Raw genomic sequence first — 20741 nt, 5'->3', positions numbered from 1 at the left:
TGATAATTACATTCCCAAAATAAATCAATAATAGTCAAAGAACTGCACATCTTTGATAAAACGATCCTTTTAAAGGGATAGTTCACCAAAAGAGAGAGAGAAAAAAAGAAAAGAACAATCTGTCATTATTTAATCATCCTCATGTTGCTCCAAACCTAAATGATATTCTTTCTTCTGTTGAACACATTGGGGGGAATTCACTAAGAATGAATTGCAGCTGGTAAAAGCAACAGTTATCTGCAATAGTTTAGTGCCCGATTCACAAAAGCAATTATGCAAATCAGGCAACTGCGCAAACACGGCCAAAAAATTGCTGCTGAATGCAATTTGCACGCGTGATTCTTATCTTTCGGAACAATTCTTAACATTACATAGAGGAGGATGCAGCAGACTGTTGTGATTTGACACAAACTGACTACTGTGATCCAGACACCTTAAAGACACCATCTCTTAAACATGGCAAAAGTGTGCTTAACTACTCCACGCATCTGGATATATGCTAGTGGGGTTGTAATTTTGCCATTGCAACAGATACAGCTACATATAACGGCTTCATATCAGCAACTATCAGACAACTGATGGTTCCAAAAAGAAACTACGGCACGGATTCTTCAGTAAAAACAATATACTGGTATACCTCTAGTGGTTAGTGAATAAGATGCAGGTTTTTGCGCTGAAATACTATGTGCAAAAGTGGCACAACTGTTTAGTGAATTTGCTCCAAAATTAAATGCTCGAACCTAGACTTCCAGCCTCAGTCACCATTTACTTTCATTGTAAGATTCCATTGTATTCATTGAAATACAAATTTGGAACAACATAAGTGTGTTTTAATGACAGAATTGTATGAACTATAACTTAAAGTTTCCTTTGTGTGGGTGTGTGTGTGTGCGTTTTTGCTCATTGTAATGAAAAATACATCTTTACATGCAGTATACAGCCACATGAAGCAAGATAGCTCTTAATATGAGCTATATTTCTGTATTTTGCAATGGAGTTGTAAACTATTTCAATGTCACCCTGCAAAAGTTCCTATTTTTATGATTCCTCAAATGTACACCGGAGTCTCTTGGCCAGTTAACAATCTGAACATGACGGCTGGCATAGTTTTCATATTAATCTGTTGAAAAAATGATAGAATCCGCAGTTTAATAGCATAAAGTGCATCAGTAAATTACATAATATAATCAATGGGATGTCAAAATGTTAAAAAATGTATGACATACAATATGTGTGTTGAAATAAAGGTTAGTTTTGTTTGACTCATGCTAGAGAAGAGGAGTGTAAAGTACTAACTGTTCTTTATTAGTGCACTTAAGTACTGTTTTAAGGAATTTGTATTGTACTCGAGTACTATAAAAACTGAAAACTTTCCTCTGACTCAATTACATTTCCAAATGAAAAAAAGTACTTGTTACATGTTGTACAGGTCATTGTGACATCAATCCTTCCTCTTATATAATAGCATGTTTGGGACATATTTCACCCCAAAATCAAAAGTAATAAACCATATTTTTATTTGATATATTTTAAGATAATTACGCTTATTTTTAGGACTACAGTGTGACAGTATTTTCATGACTATAGAGCGCAACAGTGGTTTATATCAGTTCGAGAGGTGAATTACAACATTTCAAATTTTGATTTGAGTAAAAAAGTATTTGTAAATTGGACAAAAAGACAAAGGTACAAGACTGTGTCCTTAACATATTTCACGAGGCAATAAATGTATATCATGAAGAGCTACGAATGGCGTAATCATATTAAAAACAGAAAAATATGTTTTAAATATGTAATTAAGAAATTAGTGTACCACAGTAATGAAAAAAAAAAGAAATTGAATATATATATATATATATATATATTCAATATAGATTTTGGGGTGAAATATGACCATCGCTGATAATGCATGAATTATACTCGAATGTGAACAAGGCCTACTATCTGTCTATGCGCTAGATAATTTAAATTTTTATGGAGTACAAACTTAGCACAATACACATACTTAAGTATAATTGCTCTGTACTTTTACACCCCTGCCAAGAGGCTGTAGCATTACTAATGTCCCATCAAAATTCTGACGTACCTCTCCTACAGACACTGACAGGGCGTGGACGATTTTCTCATGAGCCATAGCGACCACACTCTGTCCATTTATCTCAATTATTCTGTGCCCGACACGCACCCCTCCTCTCTCTGCAATCCCACCTCGCATCAGACTACAGATCTACAAAAGGATGACAGATTTAAGATTGTGAAAAAGGCATATGACAAAAATTACCCCTGTGCTATTACAAAGCAGTTGAATAGATAAGTGCAGTTTCTGTAATGATAATTGCTTCTTTCATCAGTGCTTTGAATGTCTATAAAATGATGCATCAAAAGTGCTGCAGACATAAAAAAAAAAAAAAGTGTCTTCCTGGATCCCAGATACTTACTATGCCATTCTGAACACTGAAGCCAAGCTGGTATTGCAGGTCTGGTCTCTTTATGAGGACAGTTGTAACAGGAGGGCAACTCACCACACTCAGCTTTACTTGCATGTGATTTTTCAAACCCTGAAACACACACCCACACACACACACACATCCACACACCCGCACACAGACACACACTGACATAAGAATATGTACAATTATATTATGAATACAGCCATAAATATGTCCAAACCTTGATGATGCCCTGACAGGTTGCGAGGGGCAGGCCCACCAGGCTGGTATCATTGACAGCCATGATCTGATCGCCCACACTGAGTTTGCCCGAGCGGGCAGCAGTGCCGTTGTTCAGCATGCAGGCCAAGATGACAGTGGGCAGAATGGAACCCCAGCCCGACTCCACAATCACCACACCAAGTATCTCTCCCTTCTGCTTGTCTAGCTGAACCTGTTCACAGCCGATAAAACATAAAAATGGGGGAAGACATTTATAAAAAAAAAAAGTACAACATGAACTTGAAAGAATAGGACGAACAGAATTATGGATTAGTGATTAAAAGATTTATTATGATAAAAGATCAATTACGAGACTCTTAGCCTAAGATACTGCTGACAAATCACAAATAAACTTGAGCCAAAAAAGTACTTTTTTCTTATTTGACATTATATATCTCAGGGTGTAAATAAGGAAGATCGGAATTTTTTTTTGTTCTGTTCCCAATCATTTAACCTGTAACTGAGAAAAAGTTTGTGTTGATATGATAAAGCAATCAAAAGTTATAGCATTACAATAATAATTTATCATACTGTCCAAAAACATCTACAAACAAATAAAACAGAATAATTGTACATAAGAACTAATTACACATACAAATACAACAATGACTGAAGGTATGCTAACCTCCTGTGAACGATCCTCTCTGCCCATATTTGGATGACTTTCACCTCTGGTTTTAGTGATCTGAATCTTAAGACCTATTGGTTTAGGGTTCCATGATGCTTAACAACATACTACATAATTTCCGATGAAGTCATGATCCAGGAAAGCGAATGCGTTTTTAGCTATATAACAGATTATTGTGTGCACATTGTGCTTCATGTGGATTATCTAATGATCTATGCATCCGATTACATTGTGTGTGTGCTCCTTTTAATGGGAATTCCCTCCTCTAAGTAAATGTATATGTGATATCTTAGGTTCTAAGTTATAATCTTAGGTTCTAAGTTATAAGCAAAAACGCGGCTTTTAAAAAACACCTGTTTACATCTAACATGCACTGTATTTCCAAGACGTGTAGTTCCTGTAGCTATTACTCGTTATATTTTTGTCTGTGAGTAAAACAAATAGACTGGTTGCATTAGATCAGTGTGATGTTTTTACCAATTCCAATAATATGTGCAGCGCAAAATTTTAATCAATTATCAAAATTGAACACTTCTGATTTGTCTGCAAATTTCAAAGCACTTGTTCCGATTTGGTCATAATGCCTACATGCATCGTTTGTGTTGGTCAAGACTGCAGTTATTATTATTTTAATTGATAACATTGTTACTGTATAATGCACATTTTCTTTTTTCAAAAATGTTTTGAGTGAATTGTAATTAAATATTGTGTAAAATAAGTGTTTTAATTTCAGCAAATTTGTCTAATTTGTGGTCATTAAATTAATATGCAGATATATTGGCCAACTTTCATTGAAAAACCCATATCATTCAACCACTAGAATGAATTTTAAAAGAACAGGAATGCATGCTACCACTGCGCTACATCTCTGACAAGGGAAAAAACATTTGCATTTATGCACTTGGGAGATATTATCCAAAGTGACTTACAGTCCATTCAAGATATACAGTAGGTGTCAGTAGATGTGTTCCTTGGGAATTTAACCTGTGACCTTGTTGTTGCTTGTCCCATGCTTTACCAGTTGAGCTACTGCTGAATTTACAATTCTTTGCTGCTATGTATGTTTTCAGATTGGCTTACAAGGGCTTTTCTTACCTCTTTACAGTTTTCAGAATTTGAGAAATGAACGAGGTCATCATTATACATCTCCTGTGTGTTCAGGATGTCACTGTAGTCTTTCTGGCTCAGGTCTTTGGGGTTGATCCCATTGGCTCGCAGGAACTCTTGATAGGCCATGCTAAATGCCTGACCGATGGACTGAGCGATGAGCTGGGCCTGTGAGTGAGGGAGGTAGATGTAGGAGTAGAATGAATCACTCAGCCGAGAGGAGGCTACTTGACAATGTGACGACATCACAGAGCAAGAGAGTGCTTGACTCAAATCGAAAGGGTGGAAAAAAGTACAAGCGTGTGCAGTTACTTGAGCAGACTTTACAACTGCAAAGAACAAATTGGTAGCTACTTTGAGAAGAAATACTATTGGAAAATTGATACGCCATGCAGTGTAACATGCTACACTTTATTTAAAACTATTTTAAATAGCATGTTTCTAATTCTAGTGTAATTATGCATGCCTTTTTTATAAACGTAATAGTACTGAAGAGACTACATGGAATATTAGTACTTTTAGAAATCGCTTTATTACACCGCAGAACCATTGAAGAAAATGGAAACCAGTCAATATACACTCATACATACATACAAACTTTAACCTTAAATACAATTTTTTTAAAAAGAACAAAGAAAAGCTCATGGACATGGTTAGATGAGCTGTGACCAGTTCCACAAAGAACCTGGGCTCCACAGATTTCTGCAGAATAGGACCACCTGTCATTTGTTCTACACATGCCCCAACCTATGCGTGTTTGTTTATTAAATATTTTGGATACTTTGATAATGCTTTCAGCTACCATAAAGAGTGTAGTACTCTAAGCTCTGTTTAACACACATTTGAATCCATAGCCAAAAGTCTATAGAATCCTGCAGATTTCATCTGGTCCTATGAAAAATAACATGGGTAAATAAAATTATGACAATATACAGACAAATGACATAAGTCCGTAGTAGGTACAGTAGCTCTTAGAGAGCACCATTCATCGCTGATCTGAGAACAGATTATACCGTTTTTATTCAATCTAAGTGTTAAGTGTGTAACTTTGCCAAACACAATTACAAAAATAATTACTGTTTTCAAAAGGTTTCCCGAACACTCCACCCATATGCCATTGGTCAGACACACTGTCATACAAATTAGAGGTAGACCGATATATTGGTTTTACTAATGAATTGGTGCCCATAATTGCTTTTTGGAACTATCGGTTATTTGCAAAAATCTATTCCGGTAGTTAAACAAAATAAATAAAATTGTTATTCCTCTGTGGTCAGCACTGGAGGATTCAGGACTAAAACAGAAGCCTCTAGAAGGGAAATAAAAGAAATCATTGACACCTCGTGTGAATTTGCTGTTTCTAAATCTTTCATTATTGACAATATTTTCCTATTTGATCAATGGATATCTTCTCGATAAGCAAATTAAGTGTTTTAAATTGTAACGAGGGATTGAAAAGAACAATGCGACTATATGGAAAGGTCCCCCGTCAGCCAGTGTTATTATAGTTAACAAAAACTAAAATAATTTTCGTTAAAATAAAAATAAAACTGAAGTTATTGGAAAAAACTGAAACTAAAATAATTTTTCATAATTCCAAAACTACTTAAAAATTTTAATTTAAAATTTAAAAATGAATACATTTTATTTTTAGTTTTTTTATATAATAAGGTGAATATAGGCAAAGTGGGACTCTTTTTGAAATTGTACTTTTTTGACACTTTGAATTATTATCCAAACCCCACATAAACTAAAATTATTCCTTTGAAAAAAAGCTTAGGATGTCTTCTAACTTTACAAATGAAGAAATATTCAATACTGGGAAGTAGAGCTTTTGAAAACCATACTTTTGTACTAGTAACAACAGTACTAGTAAAGTGAGGCAGAGGAAAAATGTATTTTTATATTTTCTAATAGACTTACACAACATTAAGTTAACATTAAGTGCAATTTCTTTACCATTGACCTATATGAGAGTGGAGTGTTGAGATCCTTTGAAAATATGGTTCAACATTTTGGGATTCCCAGATCTCAGATCTTTAGGTATTTAAAGATGAGCCACCTACTCTGTACTATTTTTGGTAGTAGTTTACACCCCCCTAAAGTGGCAGATACTCTGGGAGTGGTGATTACTGCTTTTGGAAAAGCTCATGAGGCATCAGTGTCACGTTCCCTTGTTGTCTGTCCCGTGTTTTCTGTTTCACTCAGCACGTCACACTCCATGTCACGTTCCTTGTGGTCCGGCCCGTGTTTTCACCAGTCCTTGTCTAAGAAAACTACACTTCCCATCTTTCCTTGCCCTCACCACCTGCCAGCACTCACTCATTGTTTTCACCTGCTTATCGTTTAGTTCCATTACTTCGTGTATTTAAACCCGCTTGTTTTCCCTTTCCTTTGTCGTTCGTTGACGTGTCATATTCTTTGCCAAAGTACCCTGTGATTGCTGTCTTCCACTTACCCTTCGTGGACGTTTTACCCAACCTGTGTTCTCCTGTGTGTCGTTTTGTATTTGAGTTTAGTTTTCCCATCGTGGACATTTCCTTTGTTCCTGTGTTTGTATTATTATTATTTGTTTGTTAATAAAACCACGTTTGGATCCGCACCCCCCGTCTGCCTTCTCCTGCTTCCCACACACGCATAACAGAACAAACGACCAAAATATGGATCCAGCGGTTCAGCAAGCAAACTACCGGCTGCTCGGAAGAGGACCGACTGATGGAGGACCACATCCGCAACTTCCTTGACCTGGCAAATGTCTCGGACTTCCCGGACTCTGCCCTGGTGGTCTTCTTCAGGGGCAATTTGAATAATTCAATCAAGGAGCGGTTGCCACCAGTGACGCGCGACTGGACGCTCCGTAACTTCATGGAGGCGACTTTACTGGTCTGCGACTCGCCTTTCACCGTGGGCGTTGCTGAGGAGGACCCTATCTCTCATCCACGGCGGTGACTCTCCAGTCGTCCGCAGCCCTCCCTGTCACGCCAGCCCCGCCGGTCAGTGAGCAAACCCCCACGCAGTCACCTTCCATGAGCCAGTGCGGTCAACTTCGTCCGCCCGGAGGAGGAAGAGAAGACGGGCTTCCGCCTCCCAGCCCACGCCTGCCCCGGTCTGCGAGCCCGAGCCCACGCCTGCCCCGGTCTGCAAGCCCGAGCCAACGCCTGCCCCGGTCAGCGAGCCCGAGCCCACGTCAGCCACGGTCAGCGAGCCCGAGCCCACGTCAGCCACGGTCAGCGAGCCCGAGCCCACGCCTGCCCCGGTCTGCGAGCCAGAGCCCTCGTCAGCCACGGTCAGCGAGCCTGAGCCCACGTCAGCCACGGTCAGCGAGCCTGAGCCCACGTCAGCCACGGTCAGCGAGCCTGACGCCACGGCAATCACGCACAGCGTTCCAGCGTCGCCAGTCTCATCTGTCCGGAGGAAGAGGAGAAGGGGAAAGTCCTCTGCTCTCCAGCCTCCGCCTCCCGCTCTCCCGCCTCCGTCCCCAGAACCCCCCGTGGCTCTGCCCTCAGTGTCCAGCGGACCCAAGCTCACGCATACCACGGTTAACCAGCCAGAGCCTGAAGCCTCAAACGTCAGTGAGCCAGTGCCAGAAGCCTCAAACGTCAGCAAGCCAGCGCCTGTAGCCTCGACTGTCCCTGAGCCAGCGCCTGTAGCCTCGACTGTCCCTGAGCCAGCGCCTGTAGCCTCGACTGTCCCTGAGCCAGCGTCTGTAGCCTCGACCGTCCCTGAGCCAGCGCCCGTGACCTCGACCGTCCCTGAGCCAGCGCCCGTGACCTCGACCGTCCCTGAGCCAGCGCCCGTGACCTCGACCGTCCCTGAGCCAGCGCCCGTGACCTCGACCGTCCCTGAGCCAGCGCCCGTGACCTCGACCGTCCCTGAGCCAGCGCCCGTGACCTCGACCGTCCCTGAGCCAGCGCCAGTAGCCATGACCGTCCCAGAGCCAGCGCCAGTAGCCATGACCGTCCCAGAGCCAGCGCCAGTAGCCATGACCGTCCCAGAGCCAGTGCCAGTAGCCATGACCATCCAAGAGCCAGCGCCTCTCGAGCCTTCCAGGGCTCCTCCTCTCAAGTCTCTCGAGTCTTCCAGGGCTCCTCCTCCCGAGCCTTCCAGGGCTCCGCCTCCCAAGTCTCTCGAGCCTCCCAGGGCTCCTCCTCTCGAGCCTCCTGAGCTTTCCAGGGCTCCGCCTCCAGAGCCTCCTACGGTTCTGCCTCCCGAGCCTCCTACGGCTCCACCTCCAGAACCTCCTACCGCTCCACCTCCCGGGCCTCCCTCTGCTCTGCCTCCCGGGCCTCCCTCTGTTCTGCCTCCTGAGCCTCACACGGCTCCGCCCCCTGAGCCTCCAGAGCTTTCCATGGTTCCGCCTCCCTTGGCTCCTCCTCCCGAGCCTTCCTCGGCTCCGCCTTCAGAACCTTCTATGGTTCCGCCAACCACGGCTCCGCCTCCGAAGCCTCCCTCGGCACTGCCTTCAGAGCCTTCTTCGCCCTCGCCTCTGCCTCCCGAGCCTCCCTCAGCTCCGCCTCCCGAGCCTTCTACGGCATTGCCTCCCTCGGCTCCTCCTCCCGAGCCTTCTACGCCATCGCCTTCCTCGGCTCCGCCTCCCGAGCCTCCCTCGGCTCCGCCTACGCCTTCCACGGCACCGCGAGGGTCTCCTGCGGCCCTACCTGCGCCTCCTTCAGCACCGCCACACAAGTCTTCGACTGCTCCACCTCAGAAGTCTTCCTTGGCTCCGCCAAACGTGGCTCCGCCAGCTCCCCCAGTGGCCACTCCTCCTCCCAGGCCCCCTGAACCGGCCTCTGTCCTGTGGCCACCTCCCAGGCCCCCTGAACCGGCCCTTGCCTTGTGGTCAGCCCCCGGGCCACCCAAACCTGTCCCCAGATTGTGGCCGCCTCCCAGACCACCTAAACCTGTCCCTGCCCGGTCGATGCCTCCCTGGCCTCATAAACCTGTCCCTACCCGGTGGACGCCCCCCAGGCCACCTGACCCGGTCCCCGTCTCATATCCCCATGGACTGCCTGTCGGCCCTCTCGGTCTCCCTGGTCTGCCTGTCCGTCCCTTGTGCCTCCGTGGACTGCCTGATTGCCCCTTGTGCCTCCTTGGTCTGTCTCTGTGTCCCTTGTGCCTCCTTGGTCTGTCTCTGTGTCCCTTGTGCCCCCTTTGGTCTGTCTGTTTTCCCCCTTTTCTAGACCCTCTCTCCTTGAACATTTGTTTATTTTTGCTATTTTTTTGTTTCTTAGGACCGTCTGGAATCAGGTCCTTTTGAGGGGGGATTATGTCACGTTCCCTTGTTGTCTGCCCTGTGTTATCTGTTTCACTCAGCACGTCACACTCCATGTGTGATTATTATTTATTTATTATTGTGTATACTCATGTGTGATCACAGGGAAGTTTGTTGAGGGTCAGGGTGGGGTTGGGGATTGGGAGGGGGAAGGGTAATATTGGGGGTTAAATGTTGATTCTGTGTATATATTTGTTTTGCTTTTCTTTGTCAATTTTGTGAATCAATAAAAAGTGTTAATCAGAACTAAAATGAAACTACAATTCACTGAGAAAACAAAAACTAAACTGAAACTAACAGACAAACTATGAAAATTAACAAAAACTAAACTAAATTGTAATGACAAATGAATATAAAATAGAAATAAAAACTAAATAAAAAATCCAAAACTATATTAAAACTGCCGTCAGCACATACATCGTGCCTCTAACTTCATATCTTGTGAATAATAATAAACCTTATTCCTTATTAAACCTCATCTGGTGAAATATATACCTGTATGCTATAAAAAGCTTAATTTATTAAATAATTATATATAGAGCATTGTAATGGAGCCAAGTCTCCATCATTTCAAAATAAGAGTCCCTGGTGTGTTTCGGGCTTGTTCATAGGGCTAGTATTGATACAGATTTCCTGAATCGATTCCGATTCACAAGCTCTAGATTAGATTCCAATTCTGATTCAGTTCAATTCTATTTCTATTCATATGGGTATATTTAAGTTAGTGTCCCTTTTGCTTACATATGAAATACATTCTCTCCAAGCTAATGCTGTTAATTATACAGGAGACCTTCTAACTAGGTACATTATGAAAACATGAATTTTATTAGTTTCTCATAATTTTGGTCGCACTTTTGGCTTTTTAAAAATGAACAAATCCATGTATTCAAACACTAAATAAGGTATTATATTTCATATATAATTTTTTTTACATGTTTATTGTTTAACTGCAGAATTTGTACTATTTACCAGACTAATTTGTTGAACACAAGTTAAAAATTGGTACGGTCTCTCTTTAAGGATACCGGCATTTCAAGTGTCTGTAGATTAGCGCATGTTAATGAGAAAGGACTCTAACAGCTTTATCTCATCTGTGCTATGCATGATTAGAATGAAATGTTTATTTTTTTGTTGTTTTGATCATCTGACTGTAAAGAACAGAAGAAGTATTAAAAGAGAAATTAAATGACAAATGGGTTGTGTTGACCTCTTCTTTGGACACACATTACACAGAACAACTTTTACTCTAAACACACTGTGAAAGGATCTCACAGCTGAACACTCCACAACTACACTGCACAATTCATTCACTGGTGAGTGAAAACTAAGCATTTACCCACCAGTTGACAAATATATACATTTTAGCCACATTGCGTGAAATTTGTTTGCAAATGCGAGTGATTTCTTCTCATTGTAGTGGAGGGTTGCGCAAAGAGTAAGAGATCAATCTTGGGATTTACGAATCAGTACTGAGATCATTCAAATGAAGATCGATATGCATTGGAGATTTTGTAAATTTTTTATATTTACATTTCTTTCTGATTATTATTGGTTTTTTGGTTGAACAATAAACCACATCTGGGATTTGACTCATTTTGGACTCTTGTAGCCTCTGTGCCTGTGCCCGTCATAGTAAAGACTACGATTTTTTTTAACATTCTATAAATCAATATGAAAAACTATAGGCCGATGAATTGGTTCTGCCTTTTTCCCCACCTTAGATGTCGTTTCAGCAAAATCCACTATCGGTCGACCTCTAATACAAATTAACCTACAAATGACTGACTTATAGTTGTCTCTGCATATTAGGCTGGGAAAAGCGAAAGTATTTTAACATTGAAAAAATTAAACATTTCAGCTTTAAACTCTTTCTGAAAAAAAAATACAATTCAAATAATAATAATAATAATAATAAAAGTTATTCACTTCATAATTTTAGGAGAAAATAAACGTCTTAGCTCACATCCTCTGACTCAAACACATAACACATCATCCGATACTGCTTGCGACTCTCTGCGTTGAGGTCTGAATCTGTGCAGTCGAGCGAGGAGGAGTTAGACAGACGCCTGCGAGCCATCAGAACCACCACGCTGCCGATGTCTGCAATATATGAGATGGTGCGGAGGGTGTTGTCCATGATCGTCTCCTGTGTACAAGCATACAGAGCTACCCAATAAAACAGTCTATATGATTCACCCTATTTTTTTATGTAATATTTTTTTTCTAAAATGTTTACTATAAGTTAGCACAGTAGAGACTAACAGGAAAGCATTAGGATTGGGAAAGGAGATCAGAAAATGGCAAAGGACAGATTCAAACCAGCATCCTCAACTTTTCATTAGCACATACATTTACCACTGCTTCTTGGCTCCAACTGTAAATGTTTGTAGAAAAATGTTTTATTTATTGAAATGATTATCAGATACCAGCCTTTATATGAAATGTAGTTTATTTTATTTTCATGATTATTTTCATTGTTTCACTTAGTTTTGAAATTGTGTTAACCTGTTGCTAAATTTTACCTACCTGTGTGTCAGCATTGAGCACCTTGATCGCTTTTGTTGAAATGAACAGATCAACCTCTGTCAAGCTCTGAGCTTCCCCCTCTTCAGACTGAAGGACAAAACATTAAGGATACAACATCATCTAGTGGACTTAGAGGGAACTTCTGACACCACTATCCATTTTCAATTCATCAAATGATTCAACAAATTACACACAAAGGATCTTCTAAAATACCTTAACAGAGTCTACAGCTTCCTGCGCCTGTTTCATGCGTACACTTTTAGATGGGTTTCTATCAGAGAGCATCTGGGTCGAGCCGAGATAGTTTGCAGCAAAGATGATACCATTAATGAGATCCTCTGGCTCACATGGACCCGGGACTGGGAAAGAAATGCAAAACCCCAAAAAACAGCTAAAATAGTTGGATTAAACACTTGAAATTTTAGCAAATACTTTGAACTTGGTTGATTGACTAGTACTATTAATGCCACTTACATTTTAGAATAATCTAAATTTTAAATAAAACAGAACTTACTATCCACAAAGCTTGGGAAAGAGGGATTTCTCTGGGTTGGCTGAAAATCAAAGAATGTTAAAGTTTCAGATACCTTATAAAGAGAAAGCTTGCCCTATATGATGTATTCTGAGAGAAAGAAAAGGATCCAAGACTTTTAGGTTGTGAGATTACGGTTTAGCATCTAACCGGAGTTAGGTTACTTGCTGGTCTCTTTTGTCCGGATGGTGTCCCTGTTCTATTGTCATCTAGAGTACTCTGAGAAACCTGTAGGAAACATTTTAGGTGCAAGTACAATTTATAATTGTCAAAACATACAGTAAATGATAAATGCTGAAAACCTGACGTTTAAACAAAGTTACCTGTTCCTGACTTGGCCTTATCTTCTTCTCTTCAATGGGTTTGGCCAAGTCTTTATGGATTTGTTTGTCTGGCCATTGTATAGGTGTGTTAAAAGGGACTCTGGGTTGGCTGTTTCTCCTGCATGATGATGTTCCAGAGGCCCTGGAACTATCAAGAGCCCCTCTTTCATGATTTGTCTGTTGAGCTCCACCTTTGTCTCTCTCTGAGTTTTGAGGCGTAACTTTCAGTTTGGACTTAACTTGGTTCTCAATTTGATATTCATTAACATCACAGCTCTCTCTTTCACCCTTCGGATTATGACTACAAACAGGATGCTCATGTCCTTTGTTTTTGCTGTCTCCAGGACTACTTTGCTCAAGTAAATGCTTTGTATCTCTGTTCCTGTTGTCCCCTCTAAATGAATACTTTTTTTCCCAAAATACTCTGTCCTCTGGATCTGCATATTTAATTTTTTCATTGACGCCACTACCCTCCTTGTAAGCGGTGTCTCTGTTGTGTGCCCTCTCAACTTTATGTCCTCTATATCTGGAGCTTTCGGTAGGGTCTCCTCTAATTCCTCTGGCCACAGGGACATCACAATCTTTTGAACAATCTGTAGTATACTCTTTTCTAACTCTTTCCAATCCATCCCTAGGAGTACAACTTGACCTAGGATTAACATCCCTTGAGTGTTTGGGGAAGTCCTGGTTCCTTCTATAGTCACTAATTGTGTCATCTCCTTGTTCGACTTTAACATGGGATTCTTGGGAATGACTTCTATCTTGTGGAAAATCTTTATGTCGGATGTCATTATTGTTCTCCTCTGGTTCTTTCCCTTCGTAAGGGAAATACTCATCGTCTTCTACTTCACTGTCCTCTTCTTCCACCTCTTCCTCTGTCTCCTCTTCATCCTCTTCATCTTCAGCCATGGGGACTTGGACAAATCTTGTCTCTGTAATAGGCTCTGGTCGTTTGTAGACCAACGCCGTTGTGTCTTGCTGCACTACTTTATTACAGCCTTCCGAGTGCCCCCAGGCCTCTTCTGCTTTACAGCTCTCTTTGATGTCCCGGGACGTGGTGGGACACTCAGCACTGTCCACTCCTTCATGACAGTCCATTCCTTCCATGTAACTCTCATCCTCAGGGCAACAATGGACATAGTAGGTCATCCTGTCGGCTTCGGTTTGCAGCTCCTCGTCTTCCTCATAATCATGCTCTTCCTCTTCTTCCTCCTCCCCAGAGCCTACATTGTCATACTCAGACAGCGAGTCCTCCTCCATGCTGTCGGGCTCAGGCGGGCTTTCTCCGTGGATGAATTCATCCCCAGAGCCATCACTAAGACAAAATCTTCCTGGAGTGGGTGAGGGTGGTTGGACGTCCACGTTGCTGGGCTCAGGTTCATCTGGATTTGGAACTTCTCCATCTCCAGAGATCTTTTCACTTTCTTTGATCACAGTGCAGGATGCTAAAGGGTTAAGCTCAGAGATGATGGCTCTGGTTCCCACTCTTCTACTGACAGCCATAACTGGCTTAATCAACCCCACACAAGTGAGATTCTGTCAGCCCTGAATCAAAGAATTCAACATTAGTTCTCTCCAAGCACTAAATGCTAGTAAATAAACTTCACTCGCCAGAGGCCGGTAACTTCATAAGGAACTGAATTGTAATCCATGGTTTAAGTCGAACTCCAAACATAAGGTATATTTCTCATATTAAGCTACCAAAATTAATATATTAGGATCAAAATTACATTTTGTCAAGTTTTATTGATGTGTTTGACCAAGAAACAAAGACTACATTGTATAAGATGCTGCATGACATAATGCATGACACTAATATGCAAGGAAAAAATAATATATTTTTAATAACAAATTGTAAAATAAAGTTTCATGGCTGGTAGAAATATTTAGGGCTGGTAAATATTTCCAGTTCACTAGCCATTGACATGTGTGGCAAAAAGAACATTTTGGACTCTTAGTACAATGTTTCAATAGTCACTAGATATAATGAAGGAATTGTCATGAGTTCTCATGATAAACTCTTGATCCAATATGATACCATGGGAAATCGATATGTTGCTACTGAATTTTACATTACCCTGAAATTTACCCCATTATGTAACTGACAAGCACCACCGCCCATCATACATTTTTGCATCAGTTCAAATGTGTTTACTTGAGGTATTTATAGCGTGTTGCATGAGCAGCCTTAGAATATCAGATTTTGGTCCCATGAAAACCAGGAAATAATCACACTCACATAATAAAAAATTAGCACCATTCGTAGGTTGCATTTTCGCTCTAAGATTAAATGTTTACTCCACTGACAGTTAGGTTTAGGGCTGGGGTTTGGGTTTGGGTTAGTGGGTAGAGTTAAAAAAATCTGTATTTTTGTTTACTGTCTTAAATCATCTAGAACTAAAAATACAACAAGCTTTACAACTTGCTTTTGCGCCTCTCTGTGGACATTTCACCTGGAAACTGCAGCTTACACATGCCCATACATTGAACAACACTTCCAGCTTCGACCACTGGGGCAGTGCTTAGAATTTTGGTATGTATGGTATGATTTCAGCAGAAGAACTTTTTGACATACTGTCATTAATTTCACAGTAAGATCAGTCTGCCTGATCTACGAGGTGAAGGAATTAGGAATTTGGAAAGAGCAATAATATCCATAGCTGATTAGATGGCATTAGTTTCTCTACACCTTTACTTTTTATGTCCCTGATGAGTTAAACCTCTGTGGAAAACACAAACTCAATAAAACCATACACAGAACACAACAGCATCATGAAGACAGTTCTGCACAATTCAGCACTGTGCATCAGCAGGAAACATGATATTTCCTCGCACTACAGGGACTTCTAACTATTGTTGAGAGGCATCAAATTCCCTCGTGAAAAGACTTAAGCAACATGCAACATAATGCATTTGATTCTATGTCTCATTGGACTGTTTCCTTTAAAAACACAAGTCTTACCCTTTATCAACCACACAAGACATCAAGTTTTAAATAATACTAAGAATCAGGAAATAGGGTAACTGGGCAAGGTGCACTCAGTTATTTTTCTTCATTAAAGCTAAAAAGTGAACCAAAAGCACGCATATCCAATGACAAATAAGCCCAGTATAAGTGTTCGACCAAAGGCAAAATAGTATCAAAGGAGAAAACCACAGATCCAAAAATCTCTAATATCCAAGCATTATATTAAACAACTACACCAAACAGTCAAACATCCATCCATACCGTTTTGTAACGCAGCTGCTGCCCTGAACTACGACTGACTGATTAGCTCTTCAGCCGATAAAACACGCAACACAGTAGCCGGTTCTTCTTTTCTGAGTTAACGGACATGATGTAAACACATGGTCAGATGACGTAAGCCTGCGATTTTGCGCAAAGTCCGACATGATAGTCAAAAATGTAGGCTTACTGTAGTGAATCAGGGTAAGGCAAGGACAGGGTTTTGAACACAGTTTTTTTAACTCCCTTGTTATTGGACAATTTAAATTGGATTAAACGAATCATGGTTGACTGTGAATAGTGAATTAATACAGTGGGATCTAAAACTGAAAACTATTGATTTTATATGATGGTGCATTCATGCTGCTAGGTCCTAGATAACACAAAAATAAAAAGTTACTGAGTGCACCTTTAAAAAATTATTTGCACACTTAAACATGACAGCACACGTACATCACCCAGACGTCTATTTGACGGGCATGTTTTTTGTTTTTATTTTCTCTCCTCTTCTCCCCATGTCCAATTCCCAAATTGCTCTAAATCCTCGTGGTGGTGTAGTGACACGCCTCAATCCAGGTGGTGGAGGACGAATCTCAGCTGCTTCCGCGTCTGAGACGTAATTCTTTCGCATGTTATAGAGTGACTCATTAAGCGCGTTACCACGGAGACATAGCGCATGTGGAGGCCCACTCTATTCTCCACGGCATCCACGTACAACTCACAATGTGCCCCACCGAGAGCGAGAACCACACATTATAGAATCCATGAGGAGGTTACCCCATGTGACTCTATCCTCCCTAGCAACCGGGCCAATTTGGTTGCTTAGGAGACCTGACTAGAGTCACTCAGCACACCCTGGATTCAAACTCAGGACTCCAGGTGTGGTAGTCAGCGTCAATACTCGCTGAGCTACCCAGGCCCCCTGGAAGACATATTTTTAATAGTATTTGCTCATCTGCAATAATCTATAAGACGTATGTCAATAATCATGTTTCGGATGTCAATAAGACACTAAGCAGGTGTTTGTGAGATGTTTATGATTTAGAATGTATGTAAATCTGATCTTTTTAAGATGTTTAGCAGATGTTAATTAGATTGTGATGCTTTTCAGATGAAAAGATCTAAAACAGACATATTGGAGATGTCTGTGCTATCTTGGAAATTACACTGAATTAAATAACAAACTAAGTGGCATCTTCTAACAACCCAGATAGCGCATGTGATGCAAGACCCTTTCTCAGAACTAACTACACTTTTCTCAGAAATTACACTATCAATGGAAGACAGGGAGTGTTTTCTGGAATCTGTTTGAAATCAGTGATTATTTTTGTCCCAGATAGCACACATACATCTCCGAGATGTCTGTTTTATATATTCTCATCTGGAAAGCATCACAATCAAATTATCTGCTAAACATCTCAAAAACATCTGCTGAATGTCTTATTGACATCCGAGACATTCTTATTGACATACGTCTTATCGACACATTGCAGATGAGCAAACATTTGCTATCAGGGGCAATTCTGTATGATGACACTATTGCCGCAGAAATTAAACACTTCACATTTAAGAGTGCATCAATTTTGGGGCCACTCTGTATGTTTGTATGTAAGAGTAGGAGAGGTGGATATAGAATGTTTTATCAACCATTGTTAAGATCACATTGCTAATATAACTGCATTTAATGTTGTTTCTATAAAGATGCAAAGTTATAAATTGATTCTTATTCCACATAAATTAACAACTCTGGGGGAATTGACCGAGACTGTAAAAGAAAACAGCACACCTAGGCTAAAAAATGTGGTCTTGGTCAAAGCATGTAATCGAACACATTAGTATCGCTATTAGATCAGCAAGCACCCTGTAACTGGCCGATATGCCTGTCTTCCTTAATGTTCCTCAGGCTGCCAATGAATTTGCCTAAAATTCAGATCCATCTTATTCTGCAAAGCATAAATGTACTTTCATGTAGTTGTTTTCTGTGAAGCTCATCATAAATCAGGCTTTATTTAAACTCTCTCAAATAAACTTTCTAATTTGTCACTAACAAAGTAATCTCTTCAGTTATCAAAATACATTTTGAATGTAACTGTATTCTGATTACCAACTATTTATATATTTTGTATTTTAAATATGTAATCCCGTTACATGTATTCCGTTTCTCCCCAAAACTGGTAATAGGGCTGATTAAGACAATTACACAAATCATACTCATACATGTTCTGAAATGCAAAGGTGTGAATTTTACAAAACCATTTTGGGTCAAAAATAATAATTAAAGAAATAATAATAATAAAAATTGCGAACATTTTCAAATTGAAATGTAAACGATTTTTTTTTTATTATTGTGAAGTATGGTTGTATTGTGCTGCCTTTAAGTTCACGCTGATTTCAGAAAAAAATTAAAATTATTACATTTGCACATAATGCAAAATAAGCATCATATACAGCGGTTCTCACGTCACGTTCAATTCGTATTACTGCAACATGCATCGACCCGAACTCCACACAAACCAAATGAATCACAAACACAAGTCTTATAACATAAAAGCATTAACAGACTCAGCATTTCATAACATCATATAATAAAAAACATTAGTCCCGTTAAAATGGCTAATTTCTAGATTTCTTTCAACGTCAATGAAGCGCTACATGCATGTTCACGCGTTTAAAACCTGCATATTGACGTCAAACAATTATATGATGAACGTTAGAATACTGTCAAGTCAACCTTTAGTGCAGTAAATACAAAGCTGGCTAAACTAGGGGGTAAAATCGAGGGTAGCAAACAGTTTAATATCCGTGGTAAGCATTTAAAATAAACAAGAGCTTACCGAGCCAGGATGGAGTTGCTCAGCCAAATATGCTATTTGGTTGTGTGTTGCTATGACATTATAGACACATTTTTAGGTCATATTTGTCCTGAATCACAGATGCTCCGGAACGTGGATATAGCTTTATATACCCACCCACCCTCTACATCCCGGGACAAGAGACACACAGTCAGGAGCTTTGCGAGTTTTTAAAGAGACAGACCATTACATCACTGCAATTAGTAAAAGAAAAAAGAAGTGTTCTTTATTTTATTTTATTTTAATTATTATTATTAATAAAATATTTTCTTTTCTCTGTGAGGATAAAGGTACATCACCCAGGCGTCTATTTCACGTGTGTGTTTACATCTGGAAGACGTTTTTTTTTTTTTTTACGTTGTTTGCTCATCTGCAATATGTCTATAAGATGTTTGCTCTTGGATGTCAATTAGACATTCATCAGATGTTTTTGAGACGATTTATTACATTTACTTTGAATGCAGTAAGTAACTAGTTAAAGCGAAAACGGCTGTTACAAGGTTTGAACATGTAATATGATAATATTGAAGTCAAATATTATTATTATTTACTGTGTGTGGGTTGATCATTTAAGCAGTAGATACACATATTGTATGTCTGATAGTAGTTTTCATTTTAATATGGCACATTTCTAAGGCTTTACGCATGTTAAACGTGTAAGGATGTGTATTCATATAGCTGTTATGTGTTTTACATAATAATTTTTAGAAGAATATTTCAGCCTTGTAGGTCCACATAATGCAATTAAATGGTGACCAATATGTTTAAGTTCCAAAAAGCACATAAAGGTAGCATAAACGTAATCCATAAAACTCCAGTGGTATAATCCATATCTTCTGATGCAATCCAATCGGCTTTTGGTGAGAACACACCAAACTATACCTCCTTTTTCACTGTAAAATCATAATTTCAAACTCGCCTACACTTCCTAGTGCTTGACACATGTATGTAATCAAGATTGAAATCATGATGAGTGCCAATGAGACTGCTGATGTCAAGATTTATAGTGAAAATTGAGTAACATTTTGGTCTGATCTCATCCAAAACTGATTGGTTCACTTCAGAAGACATGGATTTAACCACTGGGGTGTTATGGATAAATTATTATAAATAAAATAGCTTTTTGAGTACGTGGCAAAGGCATTCATGCTGCCTTTATGTGCTTTTCGGAGCTTCAAGTTTTTGGTCGCCATTCATTTGCATTGTATGGACCTACAGAGTTGAGATATTCTTCTAGAAATCTTAGTTTGTGTTCTGCAGAAGACAGAAAGTCATACACATCTGAGATGGCATGGCATGAGGGTGAGTAAATGAGATATGATTTTAATTTTTGGGTGAACTGTTCCTTTAAGATTTTAGAATCATGAACACATTTTGTTTGCTTAAAATAATTCAATACATAATTATTCATAATTTTAATAATTTAATTATACTATATTGTTATATAGATACAAATATTATTTGTTTTAAAATATGTACAAATATGTAAAGTATTGTTCATATTGCCACAGCAATAACTTGGTCGGATTTATGAGGACCTTTATTATGAAACTAATGCAATCTT

General features: G+C 39.9%; 1 protein-coding gene across 1 annotated transcript; it reads right to left on the bottom strand.

The window, feature by feature from the left end:
• Positions 1-988: 988 nt before the first annotated feature.
• On the bottom strand, positions 989-19284 carry LOC127638513 (amyloid-beta A4 precursor protein-binding family A member 2-like). The gene is made up of 12 exons (XM_052120072.1): positions 19160-19284; positions 13100-14644; positions 12927-13004; positions 12759-12798; positions 12458-12603; positions 12245-12331; positions 11682-11864; positions 4435-4614; positions 2671-2883; positions 2439-2558; positions 2087-2227; positions 989-1120 (listed from the first exon to the last, which is right to left on the bottom strand). Exons 2-12 carry the CDS (start codon positions 14600-14602, stop codon positions 1049-1051), a joined length of 2763 nt encoding a protein of 920 aa, XP_051976032.1. The 5' UTR covers positions 14603-14644; positions 19160-19284; the 3' UTR covers positions 989-1048.
• Between the last annotated feature and the right edge of the window lie 1457 nt (positions 19285-20741).

The sequence above is a fragment of the Xyrauchen texanus genome, chromosome 46 (assembly GCF_025860055.1).
Source record: "Xyrauchen texanus isolate HMW12.3.18 chromosome 46, RBS_HiC_50CHRs, whole genome shotgun sequence".
NCBI classification, from domain to species: Eukaryota; Metazoa; Chordata; class Actinopteri; order Cypriniformes; family Catostomidae; genus Xyrauchen; species Xyrauchen texanus.
This window is presented reverse-complemented; position numbering and strand designations above follow the sequence as displayed.